The sequence below is a fragment of the Schistocerca serialis genome, chromosome 5 (assembly GCF_023864345.2).
Source record: "Schistocerca serialis cubense isolate TAMUIC-IGC-003099 chromosome 5, iqSchSeri2.2, whole genome shotgun sequence".
Lineage (NCBI taxonomy): Eukaryota > Metazoa > Arthropoda > Insecta > Orthoptera > Acrididae > Schistocerca > Schistocerca serialis.
The window spans coordinates 69626106-69644826 of record NC_064642.1 but is presented as its reverse complement, the minus strand read 5'-3'; the positions used below and the strand labels follow the sequence as shown (position 1 = coordinate 69644826).

Genomic DNA, 18721 nt, shown 5'->3' with positions numbered 1-18721 from the left:
CCTATACTGAGGCTGCTGAAACTTTGCGCTTGACGTATGCGTTTCAAGTTGGTAGTGTAACAGTTTAATAAGTAAAGGAACGAGAAGCGCGAGGCGCTATGCGTGGGACGCGAACCAATCACTGCCGGTTCTGACGTCTAGGCTCCAGAGCTGCCGGCTTTGCTTGTGTGAACATAAACAACGTGTGCTGTGTATGGGTTCTACAGCATGCTTGCGTTGTGCTGTGTTGTGCTTTGCTTCACTGTGATTAAGAAAGTTCAGATACTAGGAAAATGCCACTGAAAAGAATTTGTTCGCCTAGTGACAATACTGTATCTAGTGATTTATCAGACATTCGCAAATCCTCGCTGAAGGGCACAGTTTGAGCTCTTTCTGGTGTATGAAATGTTTACACAGCGCTCGGAAGTGCAACCAAGTAGAGACCCATATTACAGGCAAATCCCGCCGCCCTCCCGGAGCAAACTGTTTCACGGGTTGTTTGCCTTGAGAATGGTGCGAGGTTTGACCGCCGAAATATCAGCTATGGACGACAGTACCTCCGAACAGCATTCTGGAGAGCTGTACAAACACTCGCTACACCGATCTACTAACGATCCTCCCTGCGCATTAAGTTCTTGCAGTGCGGCGTCTAATTCCGATGCTCAAGCTTTAACAGCTACACATATGAGAGACACGGAGGAAGTTTCTCAGTAGGGGGAGAGGGGAGGGTGCCAAAAAAGGAAGTGTGTGGTAGGGAAGGAAATCTACAGAGCAGTGGGGTCCACCAAACTGTTGGAGGACTCTGAATTACATCTGACATTATTTGGGAAAAACTCGGCTCCTCTTTTCCGTATTTTATCTAAATCGTTTTAGGCAAAGCCCTGGTGATTCCTCCAGAAAAACTACGAACGATTCTGTATCTCATATTTTTCCAGCTGTGCAAGTGCTTCTCCTCTAATGATCAATACATAGATGGGACTTTAAACTCCAATCCTTCCCACTTTGAGATAAATCTGTAGATTGGGAGGTCGGTCAACTAATGAAGAGGTATGAATTGAGCTGGACAGAAAAATTTAAGGCACAAAGTAACTGCAAAGAGGGTTTGATTAATAGGACACATCTAGAGGCATCCAAAAGTGGTTATAGAGAGAAGTTTGACAGGTCAAAATTATAGAGCGAGACCAAGGCTTTACTATAATAAATAGTTTTAACTGGATACAAGTTGGTTTACCTATGTGGGGCTGAAAAGACTTGAACAGCATAGCATAGCACAGATAGCTACTTCAGACTAGTCTTCGTACTGTAACGTAGCAAGTTATTACGAGATGACATTCGTTGCTGTAATGCACGCAGCCGTTTTGTACGGTTACTGCAGGATGGCTACGGTTTTTTTTTTTTTTTTTTTTTTTTTTTTTTTTTTTTTTTTTTTTTTTTTTTTTTTTTTTTTGCTCACAGCGCAGCCGATGCTGCCTGCCGTAAGAACTGCATAGAGTAACATTCAGTCAGTACGAAAATTCATACCCTCTACGAATCTAAATAACCCATATTAGTTATTATTAGATTTTGTTCAAATTTGGTACACAGCCTTTTGTTATTAATGGAATGATGCTGTCAAAATTTCAGATTTTTATTTATTATAGTTCCGGAGACAATGAAAATTACCTAACAGTTCTAAAACCGACGCTCATGTTTTAAAACCAGTTAAGAACAATTGACTTTCATTATCATCTGAAGCCATTACAAATTTATCAGTGCATAAAATCAATTAATTAGAATTTTCTTTTCAAAACTTTAGTTACTTTATATTACATAATATAAAAATCGCTCAAAATTATTATTTGCTTATAGTTTTGCTGTGTGAGTGCATAAGAATGATTGAGGGATTGTATGTGGGACATACGTTAAAACTTAATGTCATTTTATGTAAGGCCTTGACAAACGAACTGTGGGTAAGTTATGGTGCAACCACGATTCAGATGACGTATGTCGGTGTGAGCCTGCTTTTGTATAAAAGCAGCCAGAATGAAAGTTAGAGGCGGAGTAAGTTTATTTATCAATTTGGAGAATATTTTGAACGTCGCTTATTTTGATTATACTATATACTAGAAATTGAAGTTTTAATGACATTAATTACTGTCAGATTAGTGATTGGATATGGCAAGTTTTTCCGCCAGTATGATCTGGAAGGAACATTCCGATTGGTCATTAGATCAACAGCCAATTAGAATTAAGCTGTTCCCGCGCGAATATAGTGAGCTGGGCAGAGAGTAGAGGATCTCGAGATAGTCGCTTGCTAACCGGCCTACGGATAACACCATGCTAGATAGCTCCGTAAAAATAGTCTGTAAGACGAAGAACTAGAGAGTTCATTTCGGTTAGAACGTGTCATGAGTGAAGCGACTGGAGTTTCGAACAATTTAATGAAAGTTTGGTGTTTCTAAATTTAACAGTTGGAGATTTATGAGCGTGTCTTCTTCCTGGTCGTAGTAACAATTCCGCGTGGCATATTTCGTGCTCTGTACGCAATACTTTATCGAGCACTTCTTACTAAGAAGAGCACTGAAACGACCGAATGTTTAACTCGTGAAGAGTGGTGGGTCTGTGGCCGGCCGCTGCGACAGAGTGGTCTAGGCGCTTCAGTCCAGAACCGCGCTGCTGCTACGGTCACAGGTTCGAATCCTGCCTCAGGCATGGATGTGTGTGACGTCCTTAGGTTAGTTAGGTTTAAGTAGTTCAAGTGTAGGGGACTGATGACCTCAGACGTTAAGTCCCATAGTGCTCAGAGCCATTTGAACCATGTGTTAGAACGTGTAAATTAGTCGGGTCGGACTTGCAAAAATTCTGGCTGCTTTTCGAGTGAAAATTTGTTGTACAGTGAGTTTTGAAGGATAAAGTTCACCATATTAAAAATTAATATAAACATTAAATATAAAAATTAATTTCATGTGTTTCCATATGAATAAAAATCAGATTCAATATAATTTTTAAATGCTTTCTGCAAGTAGACTGCATCCTCCGAAAGACCAATTTTTTTAATATGAACTTTCAGGAACTGACTTTTAACTCGAGTTATGCGGCCTCTGTGTGGTAGGCATTAGGTAGCGGTTTCATCAACGCTGCTTTACACTGCCTAGCACGTATCTGCTACTACAGAGTGAAGGTACGTCAGAAGGAAGGAATATCGAGGTAGGTGGACTTACGAAAATTCAGAGAGAGAACGAAGACGGTAGACCCCGCCCCGCTGCAGTACTTAAAATAACAACAGCAACAGCATATCAACTGCTGGTTAACTTAAAAATTCAGTCTCTCAGGCGATACAATACAAGCGTGATGCAACATCTGGAGCTAGCGTCAGTTGCTTGTCTTGTACATATGGATACCGGTCTACCCAAAAAATAGACGCAACACACCGTTACAATTGCTTCCCACAAGCGGTTCACGTCACCACAGCGGATAGCTTATTTTATTCATGCTATTTTTCAAAAATCTCGATTTGGCACAATAGTTATTATACAGGGTGATTCAAAACGAATACCACAACTTTAAAAATGTGTATTTAATGAAAGAAACATAATATAACCTTCTGTTATACATCATTACAAAGAGTATTTAAAAAGGTTTGTTTTTCACTGAAAAACAAGTTCAGAGATGTTGAATATGGCCCCCTCCAGACACTCGAGCAATATCAACCCGATACTCCAACTCGTTCCACACTCTCTGTAGCATATCAGGCGTAACAGTTTGGATAGCTGCTGTTATTTCTCGTTTCAAATCATCAATGGTGGCTGGGAGAGGTGACCGAAACACCATATCCTTAACATACCCCCATAAGAAAAAGTCGCAGGGGGTAAGATCAGGGCTTCTTGGAGGCCAGTGATGAAGTGCTCTGTCACGGGCTGCCTGGCGGCCGATCCATCGCCTCGGGTAGTTGACGTTCAGGTAGTTACGGACAGATAAGTGCCAATGTGGTGGCGCACCATCCTGCTGAAATATGAATTATTGTGCTTCTTGTTCGAGCTGAGGGAACAGCCGATTCACTTCTGCCGTACTAAATAACACAAAAAGCTTTCTGTTGAGCGGTCGCCATCTTAGCATCAACTGACGCTGACGCCTAGTCAACAGCGCCTCAAGCGAACAAATGTACAACTAAATGAAACTTTATAGCTCCCTTAATTCGCCGACAGATAGTGCTTAGCTCTGCCTTTTGTCGTTGCAGAGTTTTAAATTCCTAAAGTTGTGGTATTCTTTTTGAATCACCCTGTATGTAGCAGTTAATATAACAGCAGCCTATTCCTGCTCAAGAGACGAAACCAGAGACGATAGTAATGTTGGATGCCAGGAGTCTCGAGCAAAGTCGACATTCCAACTCATTCCAAAAGCGTTCCACTGGGTTCAGATGCCGGCCATGTGGCCGAGCGGTTCTAGGCGCTTCATTCTGGAACCGCGCGATCGCTACGGTCGCATGTTCGAATCCTGCCTCGGGCATGGATGTGTATGATGTCCTTAGGTTAGTTAGGTTTAAGTAGTTCTACGTTCTAGGGGCTGATGACCTCAGATGTTAAGTCCCATAGTGCTCAGAGCCATTTGAACCATTTGGGTTCAGGTCGGAACTCTGGGTAGGTTAGTCTATTTCAGGAATGTTATTCTCCACAACCCATTCCCTCACAGATGTACACTCCTGGAAATTGAAATAAGAACACCGTGAATTCATTGTCCCAGGAAGGGGAAACTTTATTGACACATTCCTGGGGTCAGATACATCACATGATCACACTGACAGAACCACAGGCACATAGACACAGGCAACAGAGCATGCACAATGTCGGCACTAGTACAGTGTATATCCACCTTTCGCAGCAATGCAGGCTGCTATTCTCCCATGGAGACAATCGTAGAGATGCTGGATGTAGTCCTGTGGAACGGCTTGCCATGCCATTTCCACCTGGCGCCTCAGTTGGACCAGCGTTCGTGCTGGACGTGCAGACCGCGTGAGACGACGCTTCATCCAGTCCCAAACATGCTCAATGTGGGACAGATCCGGAGATCTTGCTGGCCAGGGTAGTTGACTTACACCTTCTAGAGCACGTTGGGTGGCACGGCATGCATGCGGACGTGCATTGTCCTGTTGGAACAGCAAGTTCCCTTGCCGGTCTAGGAATGGTAGAACGATGGGTTCGATGACGGTTTGGATGTACCGTGCACTATTCAGTGTCCCCTCGACGATCACCAGTGGTGTACGGCCAGTGTAGGAGATCGCTCCCCACACCATGATGCCGGGTGTTGGCCGTGTGTGCCTCGGTCGTATGCAGTCCTGATTGTGGCGCTCACCTGCACGGCGCCAAACACGCATACGACCATCATTGGCACCAAGGCAGAAGCGACTCTCATCGCTGAAGACGACACGTCTCCATTCGTCCCTCCATTCACGCCTGTCGCGACACCACTGGAGGCGGGCTGCACGATGTTGGGGCGTGAGCGGAAGACGGCCTAACGGTGTGCGGGACCGTAGCCCAGCTTCATGGAGACGGTTGCGAATGGTCCTCGCCGATACCCCAGGAGCAACAGTGTCCCTAATTTGCTGGGAAGTGGCGGTGCGGTCCCCTACGGCACTGCGTAGGATCCTACGGTCTTGGCGTGCATCCGTGCGTCGCTGCGGTCCGGTCCCAGGTCGACGGGCACGTGCACCTTCCGCCGACCACTGGCGACAACATCGATGTACTGTGGAGACCTCACGCCCCACGTGTTGAGCAATTCGGCGGTACGTCCACCCGGCCTCCCGCATGCCCACTATACGCCATCGCTCAAAGTCCGTCAACTGCACATACGGTTCACGTCCACGCTGTCGCGGCATGCTACCAGTGTTAAAGACTGCGATGGAGCTCCGTATGCCAAGGCAAACTGGCTGACACTGACGGCGGCGGTGCACAAATGCTGCGCAGCTAGCGCCATTCGACGGCCAACACCGCGGTTCCTGGTGTGTCCGCTGTGCCGTGCGTGTGATCATTGCTTGTACAGCCCTCTCGCAGTGTCCGGAGCAAGTATGGTGGGTCTGACACACCGGTGTCAATGTGTTCTTTTTTCCATTTCCAGGAGTGTAGCTAGGCGACAGGATGCATCGTCATGCTGATACAATCAGTCATCGTCGCCAAACTATCCTTCTACGGCAAAATCCTCGAATCGCGTTATATGACTTCGCTGGAGACTTCTAGCGTCCAACATCACTACCTTCTCTGTTTTTGGTTCTTTAGTAGGAATAGGCTGTTATTCTTCCACAGACATTCAAGACGCCTCACTGAAATTATCTTCATCAGAATTCAAGCTATCGTAGAGGCGAAGGGTGGACTTTCTCCATATTACGTCCGCTAATAGGTGTCCGGATACTTTTGACCAGCTACTGTGTTCGGAGTGCGGAGCGCAAGGCCAGACTGTAGTGGCATGTACTCAGTGAAGAGAACGAGCTACTTCAGTCTGGTCGAATTCTGTAATTTTGATGCAGTGAGCGTACAGCGTTGATCTAGGTGCAAATTATTTGGAGAAAGCACTTTTCGGGAGGAGTCGGACAACATATTACTTCCCTCATATACGTCTCGCGCAATGACCACGAGGAGAAAATACGAGAAATTATGCCAATACAGAGGCTTGCCGATTATAATAGGTTTGTTTATAAATAATTCTTGTGCTAGTAGTCACGATTTTTTATTTACATTTCACACGACGCGTTTCGGGAAATGATTCACATTTTCAAGTGTTTTTTTTTGTGTATTATGTCTTTTCTATGTGATGTTGTCGATGTGTGAGTCTGCTTTGTTTCGTTGACTTTACTGCAATATGTAAGAAACACGTGATTTTTTAGTTGTTATCGATATTTTTGTGAAGTTAGTGGCGAAATTTAGAAGAATTTGTACTTACAGTTTTCTTATGATCCATTTGTGCAGAGTCTCACACAAACATCACACACAACTTGCTGTACACTTTAAACATCGAAAATATCTTACATAAACAAAACAGTTACAAATATGTTCCTACAAGTAGTCCACACAGGTAACATTGTAGGTCTTCCACAGATTGTGATACGTTTTTGTGCAGAGATTATTTATTTTAACAATTTGGATCATAATTTTCTTATACCGATTTTACAATTGTGCTTATTTCTGTGTGTTACTATTTTTTTTTTATTTAAGTATATTATAACATCTGAGGAAATTCACTGATTCACTTTCAAGTTTTTCTTTTAATATTTTATCTTTATATTTTCCGTAATGTGAATGTATCTCCAGTTCTTCTAGCAAATCCATTTTATGTCCTTTATTTAGTCAGTGGAGTATTTTGACATTTTGCTCTATTTTTCCAAATAGTTGTCCTGTATTGTGTATAGTTAAGATAAGCAACCTCTCCACAAAATCATATCGCACTCTGTGGAAGACACATAATGTTATCTCTGTGGACTACTTGTGGGAACATCTTTTGTAACTGTTTTGTTAATGTAAGAGATTTTCGATGTTTAAAGTGTACAGCAAGTTGCGTGTGATGTTCAGTGTTTGTGACTCTCCGTACAAATGGCCCATAAGATAACTGTAAGTACAAATTCTTCTAAATTTCGCCACTAACTTCACATAAAGATTGATAACCAACTAAAAAAACCGTGTTTCTTAATTGCAGTGATGTCAACGAAAGGAGGCAGACACTCACACACCGACAACATCAAATGGAAATGGCATAATACACACAAAAAATGCACTTGAAAATGGGAATCATTTCATGAAACGCGTTGTGTGAAAAGTAAATAAAGAAAATCGTGACTGTGTAAGCGTATTGTCATATCGCTGGCTTGGTTGCGGAGTGTCTTTGCGAGCAGCCGCGTCTGCGAAGTCGAGCATCGGACACGGAATTGTTGTGTTGTGGGTAGCTCTGCATGTGAGAGGCATTGTTAGTATGGAAGTTGAAGTGTTGCTATAAGTGCTATTACAGTAAAGTGATGAAATATGGAAATGATTCAGAGGAAAGTGCGTCAAGATGTAATTAAAAGTGAGCAGTGCCGCCGATAACGTATTTGTGTATCCTCTCGTTGCGTGTCGTACCGTACAGTATCAATCAATCGCGCCGTATGCGTCTCTCAGAATGAACTAATGTGAATCAGTAGAAATTAGTTACCATAAAAGAGTGCAAACAAGCGCCAGTGTCTTGTAGCGAGCGTGAGGACGTTCGTTCGGTCATCGCTTTTCCGCATTATCAACAATCAGCTGCGTCGCGTCGGTTACGCGCACGCTCGTACAAGTGAGAACTGAATAATTAACTCTATAAACAGTGCTATATCATTACTAGTGTCGAGGAGGACTGGTGCCAAAAGAAATCTGTGTATGCGTGGCGAGCGTAAGAACTTTCGTTCGATTATTCGGCTTTCGCATCATCAACAATCACCCGCGTCGTGTCGGTTACGTGTGACTGGTATTGTGGACTGGTAATCATCCATTAATTGGGATAAACACCTATGAATTAGAATGTAAACAGTGCAACCTGCGACTTTCTTTTATCGTCTCAGAATATAGTTGTTCATACCAGACGTAGAACAGTATTGTGTTTTAACGTTGAGTGGCTCCCCTATAGCCGCTTGTATATTTCGATAGGTAATTTCAGGCAAGCGAGGAGCAGTGTGGAGCAGAAAAATACGACCTCCGCGGGATTATCAGGTACGTGGTGTGGACAGGGCTCACAGTCAAGAAACGGAAGCAGAAACGACAAGCCAGTATAAGAAGTTCCCCCACCCATTTGTACCCCCGGGCATGAGTGAAGGCATGTTCTCTAACTAACGTGTTTTTTTATACCCACAGATGATCTGTCGTTTGACAGAAACTGCTAGTTTTTATACATTGACGTGCACGCGTTTTGCTTAATCGTGATTTTTAAAAATACTTAAAAGCTGCGTAAGAACGCTTCCTTAAAACGATGCGGGCGTCTCATAATTAAAAGTAATTCTCTTTCTTTCAAGGCAGGTGTTGAAATAAAGTCGTAGAGGAAGTGTGTGGTTAATGCAGAAAGAACTCGAACCATTAGACAGCGCGAGTTACCGTAGGTGTCGCCGACGGCGTAGCACTTGCGCGAGTGGTCGTCCCAGACGAGGCCCCTGGGGCAGCGGCAGGTCCTGGAGTCTGCGCGGGAGCACACCAGCACCTCGTCGTGGTAGCCGCAGTCCTCGTCGAAGCGGCACCGCTCGCCGTACTGGCTGCCTGCAACAGGCAAAGGCAAAGGACACGTGTGTACTAGGACTGTTGATATTTTTAAAAATATTGCGAATTCGATATACAGATATTAAAGGTATCATTAACCGGCGTCGATATATTGAGAAGTATCGATGAATAGACGCAAAAGATATCGACGTACAGGCTTATAAAAATATCGGTTGCCCATTGTAAATACAGGCTTATTCTAAATGATGGACCCATTTTCAAAACTTCGTATTTATTCAAGTACAAATCCAAAATGAACAAGCTTCATAAGAGGGTGAGTCAAATGAAAACCTTAAATTTGCAATAACAAATCGAAATTTCGCGCCGTTATCCTGTAAGTTGGTAAGCGTGCTACAAACAGCATGCAGAATGGCCTGTAGGTGGCAGCATAGTGCAGATGTACAATTACCGTCGCAGTATCAGCATAAAGATGGCCGCCCCACTTGCGACTTGCACCAGGATAGAACAGCGTTCTGTTATTCGGTGCCGGCCGGAGTGGCCGAGCGGTTGTAGGCGCTACAGTCTGGAGCCGCGCGACCGCTACGGTCGCAGGTTCGAATCCTGCCTCGGGCATGGATGTGTGTGATGTCCTTAGGTTGGTTAGGTTTAAGTAGTTCTAAGTTCTAGGGGACTGATGACCTCAGCAGTTAAGTCCCGTAGTGCTCAGAGCCATTTGTTATTCGGTTTTTGCGGAGTGAAGGTGTGAACTCTATTGAAATTCATCGACGAATGAAGGTTCAGTACGGTGACGCATGTTTGTCACAGCAGCGTCTACGAATGGAGTAGTTAGTTCGCAAATGGTGTGACTTCAGCGGAAGATGCTCCTCGTCCACGTCAGGCACAACGAGTTGTGACTCCACAGAACATTGCAGCAGTTGAAGCCATAGTGAAGGAAAACCGCCGAGTGACACTGAATGACACTGCAGCATGTTTACCGATTAGTCACACCACATTGGGCATGATGTCCTCCAGTTTCACAAAGTGTCTCCAAAATGGGTGCCACGGCAGCTGACTCCTGAAATGAGAGAACGACGTGTTGATGCTTGTGAAGAACTTCTTCAGCGCTTTGAACTAGAAGGTGATGGCCTCCTTGCAAGTATCGTTACTGGGGACGAAACCTGGGTTCACTTCCACCAACCGGAAACAAAGAGAGCGAGCAAGGAATCGGGTCACTCCTCGTCACCAAGACCAAAGAAGTTTCGAACAGAATCATCAGCAAGGAAGGTTATGCTCACTCTCTTTTGGGACAGAAAAGGCGTCATTTTGGAGCATTACATGCCTAGAGGGACCACTGTCACCAGTGCATCATACACAGATCTCCTAAAAAATTATCTGCGGCCTGCAATCAAATCACAGCGACGGGGATTGCTGTCAGCAGGTGTCCTTTTGCAACTGCAAGGCCCCATACTACCCGTACAATAGTTGCAACAATCACAGACCTGGATTTTGAGTGTCTTCCTCCATCCACCATACCAGACCTTGCCCCAAGTGATTTCCATATGTTTGGACCACTCAAAGATGCAATGGGAGGAAAGAAGTTCTGTTCTGATGAAGAGGTATGCCACAAAGTGCACGAGTGGTTGCACGGACTACCAAAAGAATTTTTTTCTAAAGGAATTTATGCACTTTGTAAGCGCTGGAGGACTTGCATCGAGCGTGGGGGAGCTTATGTTGGAAAGTGATACAGCTTTGTACCACTTCTGCACAATAAATAATATTTAAAAAAATATTTAAGTTTTTCATTTGACTCAACCTCGTACTAATGAGAAGAGGAAATTCGAAAGTTTTTTTTCCCATAATTTTTGATATCAATTTAATAAATTTAATAATTTGTAATTAATTAGTTTTTAATAATTATTTAATAATTAGAAATGTGACAAATGTTATAAATGATCAATGTGGCCATCGTTGGCTGGACGGCAAACATCGACATGGTAGTCGAACTTGTCCCACATATGTCAAAGCGTATCTGCTGTTACCGAGTGCACGGAAGCAATGATTGGTTCTGCAGATCCTTCAGAGCGGTTGATAGCTTCGTTCATATAACCGCATAAGAAATACTCGCAGCCTGTGAGATCAGGAGATCTCGGTGGTCAGAAGTGCAGAGCCAGGTCCCCAAGTCCCCTGCAGTCGATCTAGCGCTGAGGAAGGGAGTCATTTAAGCCTCGTACATCACACTGCCAGTGGGACAGAGCACCATTCTGTTGGAAAATGAAGTCCTGGGAATCTTCCATAACGTGAGGGAACAGTCATTGTTCCAACATGTCCAGGTACGTGAGTCCCGTTCCAGCTCTTTCCGCAAAGAAAAATGGTCCGTAAACCTTTGTACAGAGACGGTACAGAACACATAGATTTTTGGTGAGTCCCTTTCGTGTTGCAGTGGTTAATGTGGATTTTCCAAACCAAATACGCGAATATTGTGTCTGTTGACTTTTCCACTAAGGTGAAACGTCGCTTCATCGCTAAAAATTACATGCTGTAGAAATACGTCATCCTCCATCTTTGCTAGCACATATCCACAAAATGCGAGACGCTTCTCTTTTTCATTGGAGTTGAGAGCCTGCCCAAGTTGTAATCGGCAGGGCTTGTACAGCAAACGCCGTCTCAGAACTTTCCGTACAGTTGTGACAAAATAAAACACCTACAGCCGTCCTGCATGTTCCGGAATAGTAGACGACGCTGAGGAAGATAAAGACGCAGCTGTCAGAACACGATTCTTTACCGAACCAGGTCAGTGAACTTCCCAATTATAGCACAGTCAGTCTGAATGCCAATAGTATGCCAGAGAACACAGTAACGCAAAGTATTCAGCCCGTTTTAAAAAATCCGTCAGATTCCATTAGCGGTAATTATGCAGATAACGCAACAAACGAGACGTCCGTGGTTATAAATGATGTCTCCGCACCACAAATCACAACAAAGGTGACACCCGACGCGTCAATTGAAAAGAATACGGAGCGACGCTTCAAAATCTCGTGCAAATGATGGTTAACCTGAATACTCAGTTCAATGAACAATTTTCCACTATTCAAGAAATACAGGGTGACACCACCACCCAGTTACGAGAAATGCGGAAAAACCAGTTGACACTACCACTGAGTTCAATGAACAATTTTCCAGCACGTGTGACGAGCTTATATACGAGGGCAGTTCAATAAGTAATGCAACACATTTTTTTTTCTCGGCCAATTTTGGTTGAAAAACCGGAAATTTCTTGTGGAATATTTCCAAACATTCCCGCTTCGTCTCGTATAGTTTCATTGACTTCCAACAGGTGGCAGCGCTGTACGGAGCTGTTAAAATGGCGTCTGTAACGGATGTGCGTTGCAAACAACGGGCAGTGATCGAGTTTCTTTTGGCGGAAAACCAGGGCATCTCAGATATTCATAGGCGCTTGCAGAATGTCTACGGTGATTTGGCAGTGGACAAAAGCACGGTGAGTCGTTGGGCAAAGCGTGTGTCATCATCGCCGCAAGGTCAAGCAAGACTGTCTGATCTCCCGCGTGCGGGCCGGCCGTGCACAGCTGTGACTCCTGCAATGGCGGAGCGTGCGAACACACTCGTTCGAGATGATCGACGGATCACCATCAAACAACTCAGTGCTCAACTTGACATCTCTGTTGGTAGTGCTGTCACAATTGTTCACCAGTTGGGATATTCAAAGGTTTGTTCCTGCTGGGTTCCTCGTTGTCTAACCGAACACCATAAAGAGCAAAGGAGAACCATCTGTGCGGAATTGCTTGCTCGTCATGTGGCTGAGGGTGACAATTTCTTGTCAAAGATTGTTACAGGCGATGAAACATGGGTTCATCACTTCGAATCTGAAACAAAACGGCAATCAATGGAGTGGCGCCACACCCACTCCCCTACCAAGAAAAAGTTTAAAGCCATACCCTCAGCCGGTTAAGTCATGGTTACAGTCTTCTGGGACGCTGAAGGGGTTACTCTGTTCGATGTCCTTCCCCATGGTCAAACGATCAACTCTGAAGTGTATTGTGCTACTCTTCAGAAATTGAAGAAACGACTTCAGCGTGTTCGTAGGCACAAAGATCTGAACGAACTTCTCCTTCTTCATGACAATGCAAGACCTCACACAAGTCTTCGCACCCGAGAAGAGCTCACAAAACTTCAGTGGACTGTTCTTCCTCATGCACCCTACAGCCCCGATCTCGCACCGTCGGATTTCCATATGTTTTGCCCAATGAAGGACGCAATCCGTGGGAGGCACTACGCGGATGATGAAGAAGTTATTGATGCAGTACGACGTTGGCTCCGACATCGACCAGTGGAATGGTACCATGCTGGCATACAGGCCCTCATTTCAAGGTGGCGTAAGGCCGTAGCATTGAATGGAGATTACGTTGAAAAATAGTGTTATGTAGCTAAAAGATTGGGGAATAACCTGGTGTATTTCAATGCTGAATAAAACAACCCCTGTTTCAGAAAAAAATGTGTTGCATTACTTATTGAACTGCCCTCGTAATATACACGTACGACTGATAACCGTTTTAAACAGGTAGATACAGATATCAAGGCCAGTGAAAAAGTCTTTCCGATAAAATTGAAGCCATAGCCAGGCAATGCGCAGACAGTACCAAACCTTTGAGAGATGACATTAATGCTTGAAGACATCAGTTTAGTGAAACCTATAAAAAGCTTACGGATGAAATCCAATCAGTTAATGACAGAATAGATCAACAAGACATTCGATTAGATGTACGCCTCAAAGTTCACACTGTGACCTCAGAAAAGCGATACAAAGACTTTCTCCGTAAACACTCAGAGAGAAACAATTAGTTTTTACAGTCATTAGCAGTACAAAGACAGGAAGTCGAACAGCAGTTGCTCAATAGGTTTATAACCCATGTTGACGCTAGTATAAATTCCGTTACAGAAGTTGCCACGTCGCAGATCTCACATCCTATTAAAAAACCCATCGACAATACAGAGAAACATTTTACTGAGAAATTAACCATGACCTTCATTACGCAGCATGAAAATGTCAGTTTTACCTCCAACGCTACCGTCAGCAACAGAAGTTTGATAATCTCAGAAAACATTAATGAACCAATTGTGCCTATCAAATCTGATAACAAAGCTAAGTTTCCCACGTCAGGTATTTCATTCCATTCCATTGATACTGACGAAAATACGGCCTGGAGTGACGCACATGACCGCTCTGTTGAGCCACCCACGCAATCTGAAACAGTTAATAGTTAAGTTATCAAGCCCCATATTAAACATGATGACACTAACAATAAATAAGTTTTCTGTCAACCCAAAAATGGTACACACTACGCCGCCTTTTGTCATGAAAACTTTCCGTTGACACCACAACTACCGGCCGCGGTGGCCGAGCGGTTCTAGGGGCTTCAGCCCGGAACCGCGCGACTACTACGGTCGCAGGTTCGAATCCTGCCTCGGACATGGATGTGTGTGATGTCCTAAGGTTGGTTAGGTTTAAGTAGTCCTAAGTTCTAGGTGACTAATGACCTGAGATGTTAAGTCCCATAGTGCTCAGACCCATTTGAACCATTTTTGAACACCGCAGCTTTCCGCTTCATCGTGCTTAAGTCGACCTTTGCGCTGATAAATGCTATTCCCCAGCGATCGATTTGCAGACCAGATTCATACAGCAGAATAAATCCTCAACAAATAACTTTAATTTTCCTCAGATTAATGATGCGAACAAACATGAGACGCCACATTCAGTCTCAACACAGAACAGAGTTTGTTTCCTTCCGTGACGCATACCAGAAATACTAGATTGTCACTACGCCACAACGTTAATTTTTTGGGGGATAAGATGATTTCTCTTAAGCTGAATCTTTGAACTGTGCAACTAATACTGCACAAAAGCAAACAACGTATACCCCTCACAACCCATTAACATACTTACCAACCATTCTGAGGAGCAAAATTTTTCTAACACTTAAGTTCTATCTACTGTTGCTACGGATTCCTGCGAAACCACGCAATATATCACCATTCAGTTTATCCCTTTCAAAGCAGCTACGTGTAATCACGACAGTCAGAACCCAATATTAACAGCTACATGAAGACGATGTCCACTACTACAGAAAATAAAACACAGCAACTTCGTGGTACTCACATTCAGAAAAAAAATGGTTCAAATGGCTCTGAGTACTGTGGGACTTAACTTCTGAGGTCATCAGTCCCCCAGAACTTGGAACTACTTAAACCTAACTAACCTAAGGACATCACACACATTCATGCCCGAGGCAGGATTCGAGCCTGCGACTTAAGCGGTCGCGCGGTTCCAGACTGTAGCGCCTAGAACCGCTCGGTCACCCCTGCCGGCTCACATTCAGAATTTCAGCATGAATGCCGATGTTATTTCGAGCAAACAGAGTTTTACTATCGACGATGAGCCAGCCCAATTTGATGTCAAAGCCCGTAAGGGTGATGGTCACAACCATTCGAATTTATTTCAACAGCCCACTTCTAATTCTAACGAACAGCATATTCACTCCGATGACGTTAGAGAACTACAATTGGCAGCAGCTTTCATAAAAAAAATTATCTTCTGGCACAGTTGACCTTACACTGTCAAGCAACACTGGTGATATTTCAGCTAAAATTTGTGAAACTGCTCAGAGCAATACTTTCAGCACCAGTACAGAAAAGCCTAAGTCACGAAAGCAACGCCGTAGGAAGAATATTCAGAAGACCAGTATATATGCAGATGTCATTTCATGTGAACAGGATTTTATTATCTACGATCAGTCAGTTCTATCTAACGAGACAGGCCTTCAGGACAATGCCAAAAACAGTTCCAAATTATTTTCGCAACAGACTATGCAAGGGGAAGAAAATATTTTGTATTCAGTTCACCGTTTATTTAATACAAGCAAACACACTCATTTCGATATACCGATCCCGCACAGTTATCCTATGGAAACTGCAGACATTCAATGAACTACGGATGAAGCCCGACCAACAGGCATTACATGCATTAATCAAAAAAGGATAGTGCATTGAGAATGGCTAGTTTCTAGCTGAAATCTAGATCTACCAATAAAATTTAAGAAGGACGACTGATAGCTGAAATCTATTATTTACGAGACTATGGTGACTTGTTTAACTGCTCTTGGATGCTGGACCAACCTACTACAGCTAATGCTCAGATGTCAGACTGCAAAGAATTGGACTTTATAATGCAGCCACGTCTACATGGGTATAAGCTTCTGCCAAACACCAACCTTTCCTGAACAATTTTTCGTAACAACTAGGGATATACTTTACTCTTAGTTTCACTAAAGTTATGCATCTTCTAGCAACATGAATTTAGAATATTTTGTTTATGACATGATCAGACTTTAAATTTACTATTTATGCACCTGAGCACCAGTTTGCTCGAGAGCTCAATGATTTTTACTGTCTTTAAGATTATATTGTAATGACTATGTAATACCAATTATTCATATTGTAACAATTCACGTAAAAATTTGCCCTACGCTTGGTGTCCAGAGCGATATGGCAAATTTAACAATTGACGTGCCTGTTCGCTGTATTCACATTTGTGTCTGTGTCACGGTGTAACGTCCGTCTGCAACAGCGAGGTGTAAAGAAGGGACCTCCAAACGTACGTACCTCCTATTTGCTCTACACAAGTGCCACACGTTATGGTTCTTCCGTTCCGTTTTGGAAGTTCTGAATCTTGAATTTCTTTGTTGTAACATAGTTCACATCCGCTTATTTGTCGTTTTCATTCCTGTGAGAGGTCTATGCGGCGTCTCGCCTGTTCTCACTCTTCATCATATTTACCTGCGACGGTAAATATATTGTAAAGTGTCAGGCAAATCCAACACCTTCCATGAAAACCCTGACATGATAAGCAAATCCAGTAGTATGTCACATAGCTCCGAATAAATCGTGACATTAAATTAACCAAAGTAATACGAGTAACGAGTGAGCAAATGGAATACCACAGACTAACACAAGAATGCCTAAATGCATGTCATACCTTCCCACCGTGAGACAGACGCAGTTCCGAGGGGAGGAACGACAACAGAAGCCGAGAGCAGAACCATGTTAAGCTGGGAGGCCCTACGATAAGGGACGGACACCCACGTCGCCAGCTAACCGCTAGGACCACCCCAGCCCATGGTAAAAGCTAGAGCCCTCCAGAAGAGCAGTATAGATCTTACGATAACACAAAAAGGGCCACACCACCCGCAAGTTTTAGCGTGAGACTTTTTCGCGTCTCTGTTACGTTGCAAACTTTATAAACATTGCCCCACCACGAAAAGTATAACGTTTCACATTGGATAGACAGAATTTTTGTAGGCGGAGCTTAAGGTTAACATTGAGACCCTGATTGGTCAGATGAAAACACAGCCAGATAGTTTTTTTAAACCAGCTTCGGCAAATTGTAGTAAGGAGAAGTTAGGAAAGAGTTGCTTCCGAGACGGCGAGGTGAGTGGAGCTGTGCTGTCCACCGCCCCCTGACGAACACCGACAAGGTAATGAACGCACGCGATGCCGCATAACAGCGCATAAAGCTTCACTCAGAACTGCAGGAGTCTCATCTGTTACACCCCATTTTTGCGTAATACTAGTGTCGATCGTCAATTAAAGCTCATGGTGTTCACATTTGCCACTTGAAGTAAAAGTCTGAAACGCGATGATTTTTCTGTTATATAGTTATTGAGAAGCCACATCAGCCACTGTAATTTACGACAAGTTAGATAAGTAATTAAAGATAATTGAGGGTCACTGTAGACCATTTTGATAGTTTTCTCTTTTGCGAAACTTAATTTAAACCTAGATTATAAATGTGATATGGCATAGGTCCTCCTTCGATCCATTGTAGAACTTGGAAACCCACTCAGGGAATATTCGTTCACATTTTTGTTGAACGCAGTTGGTTTTTACCATCCTGTATTAAAACATTTCCTTTTATCAATAGTGCAATTTATAAACAATGTTTTGTGAGTAGAATAAAATTTCCAGTGGTAAACTTAACTGCTTTTTCGACGTTATTCTAGCAGCTAACTAAAAATAGGAAAGCCTTGAACCCCTTCCACTAAATTTAGTTAGTATTAAGATTCTTTTACAGGGAGTGCAGTGGAGCTGACGCTGAAATCATTAAGTACTTGGTTATATCATCGCTAGTCCCACTGAACTCTTCTGAACTCTACATGTCATGTGTGGTCTGACGTCTCCTTACCAGCAACAGGTCCCAGGTTCAAACTAGTCAATTCCCTAAAAAACACGCTCAGAGCGTCGTTGCGCGAAAGTGGTAGGGAGACACGATATAGAACAACAGACACCACGCAAAATGTTAGAATATTCTTAGCACATGACTCATATTCTGTAACCAATGTATAGTATGACAACTGACAAAACTACAGGAGGAGAAAAGACACGTCAATGACCGGACAGAAAGTTCATAATTTTGTGGAGAAGAAGAAGAAGAAGAAGAAGAAAAAGGCAGGGCACGAGAGAGATCTCAACACAGTGCAACACCGTGACCACGCAACTACGACGCCGAG

The 18721-nt window shown here is 43.5% G+C and overlaps 1 protein-coding gene across 1 annotated transcript in view; it reads right to left on the bottom strand.

Moving 5' to 3' along the window:
• The window catches only part of LOC126481231 (uncharacterized), a 527312-nt gene that overhangs the window by 66837 nt on the left and 441754 nt on the right, over nucleotides 1–18721 (bottom strand). The window contains exon 3 of the mRNA XM_050104843.1: nucleotides 9045–9203. Within this exon, the coding sequence (XP_049960800.1) occupies nucleotides 9045–9203 (159 nt within the window). The remainder of the gene's footprint in view (nucleotides 1–9044; nucleotides 9204–18721) is intronic.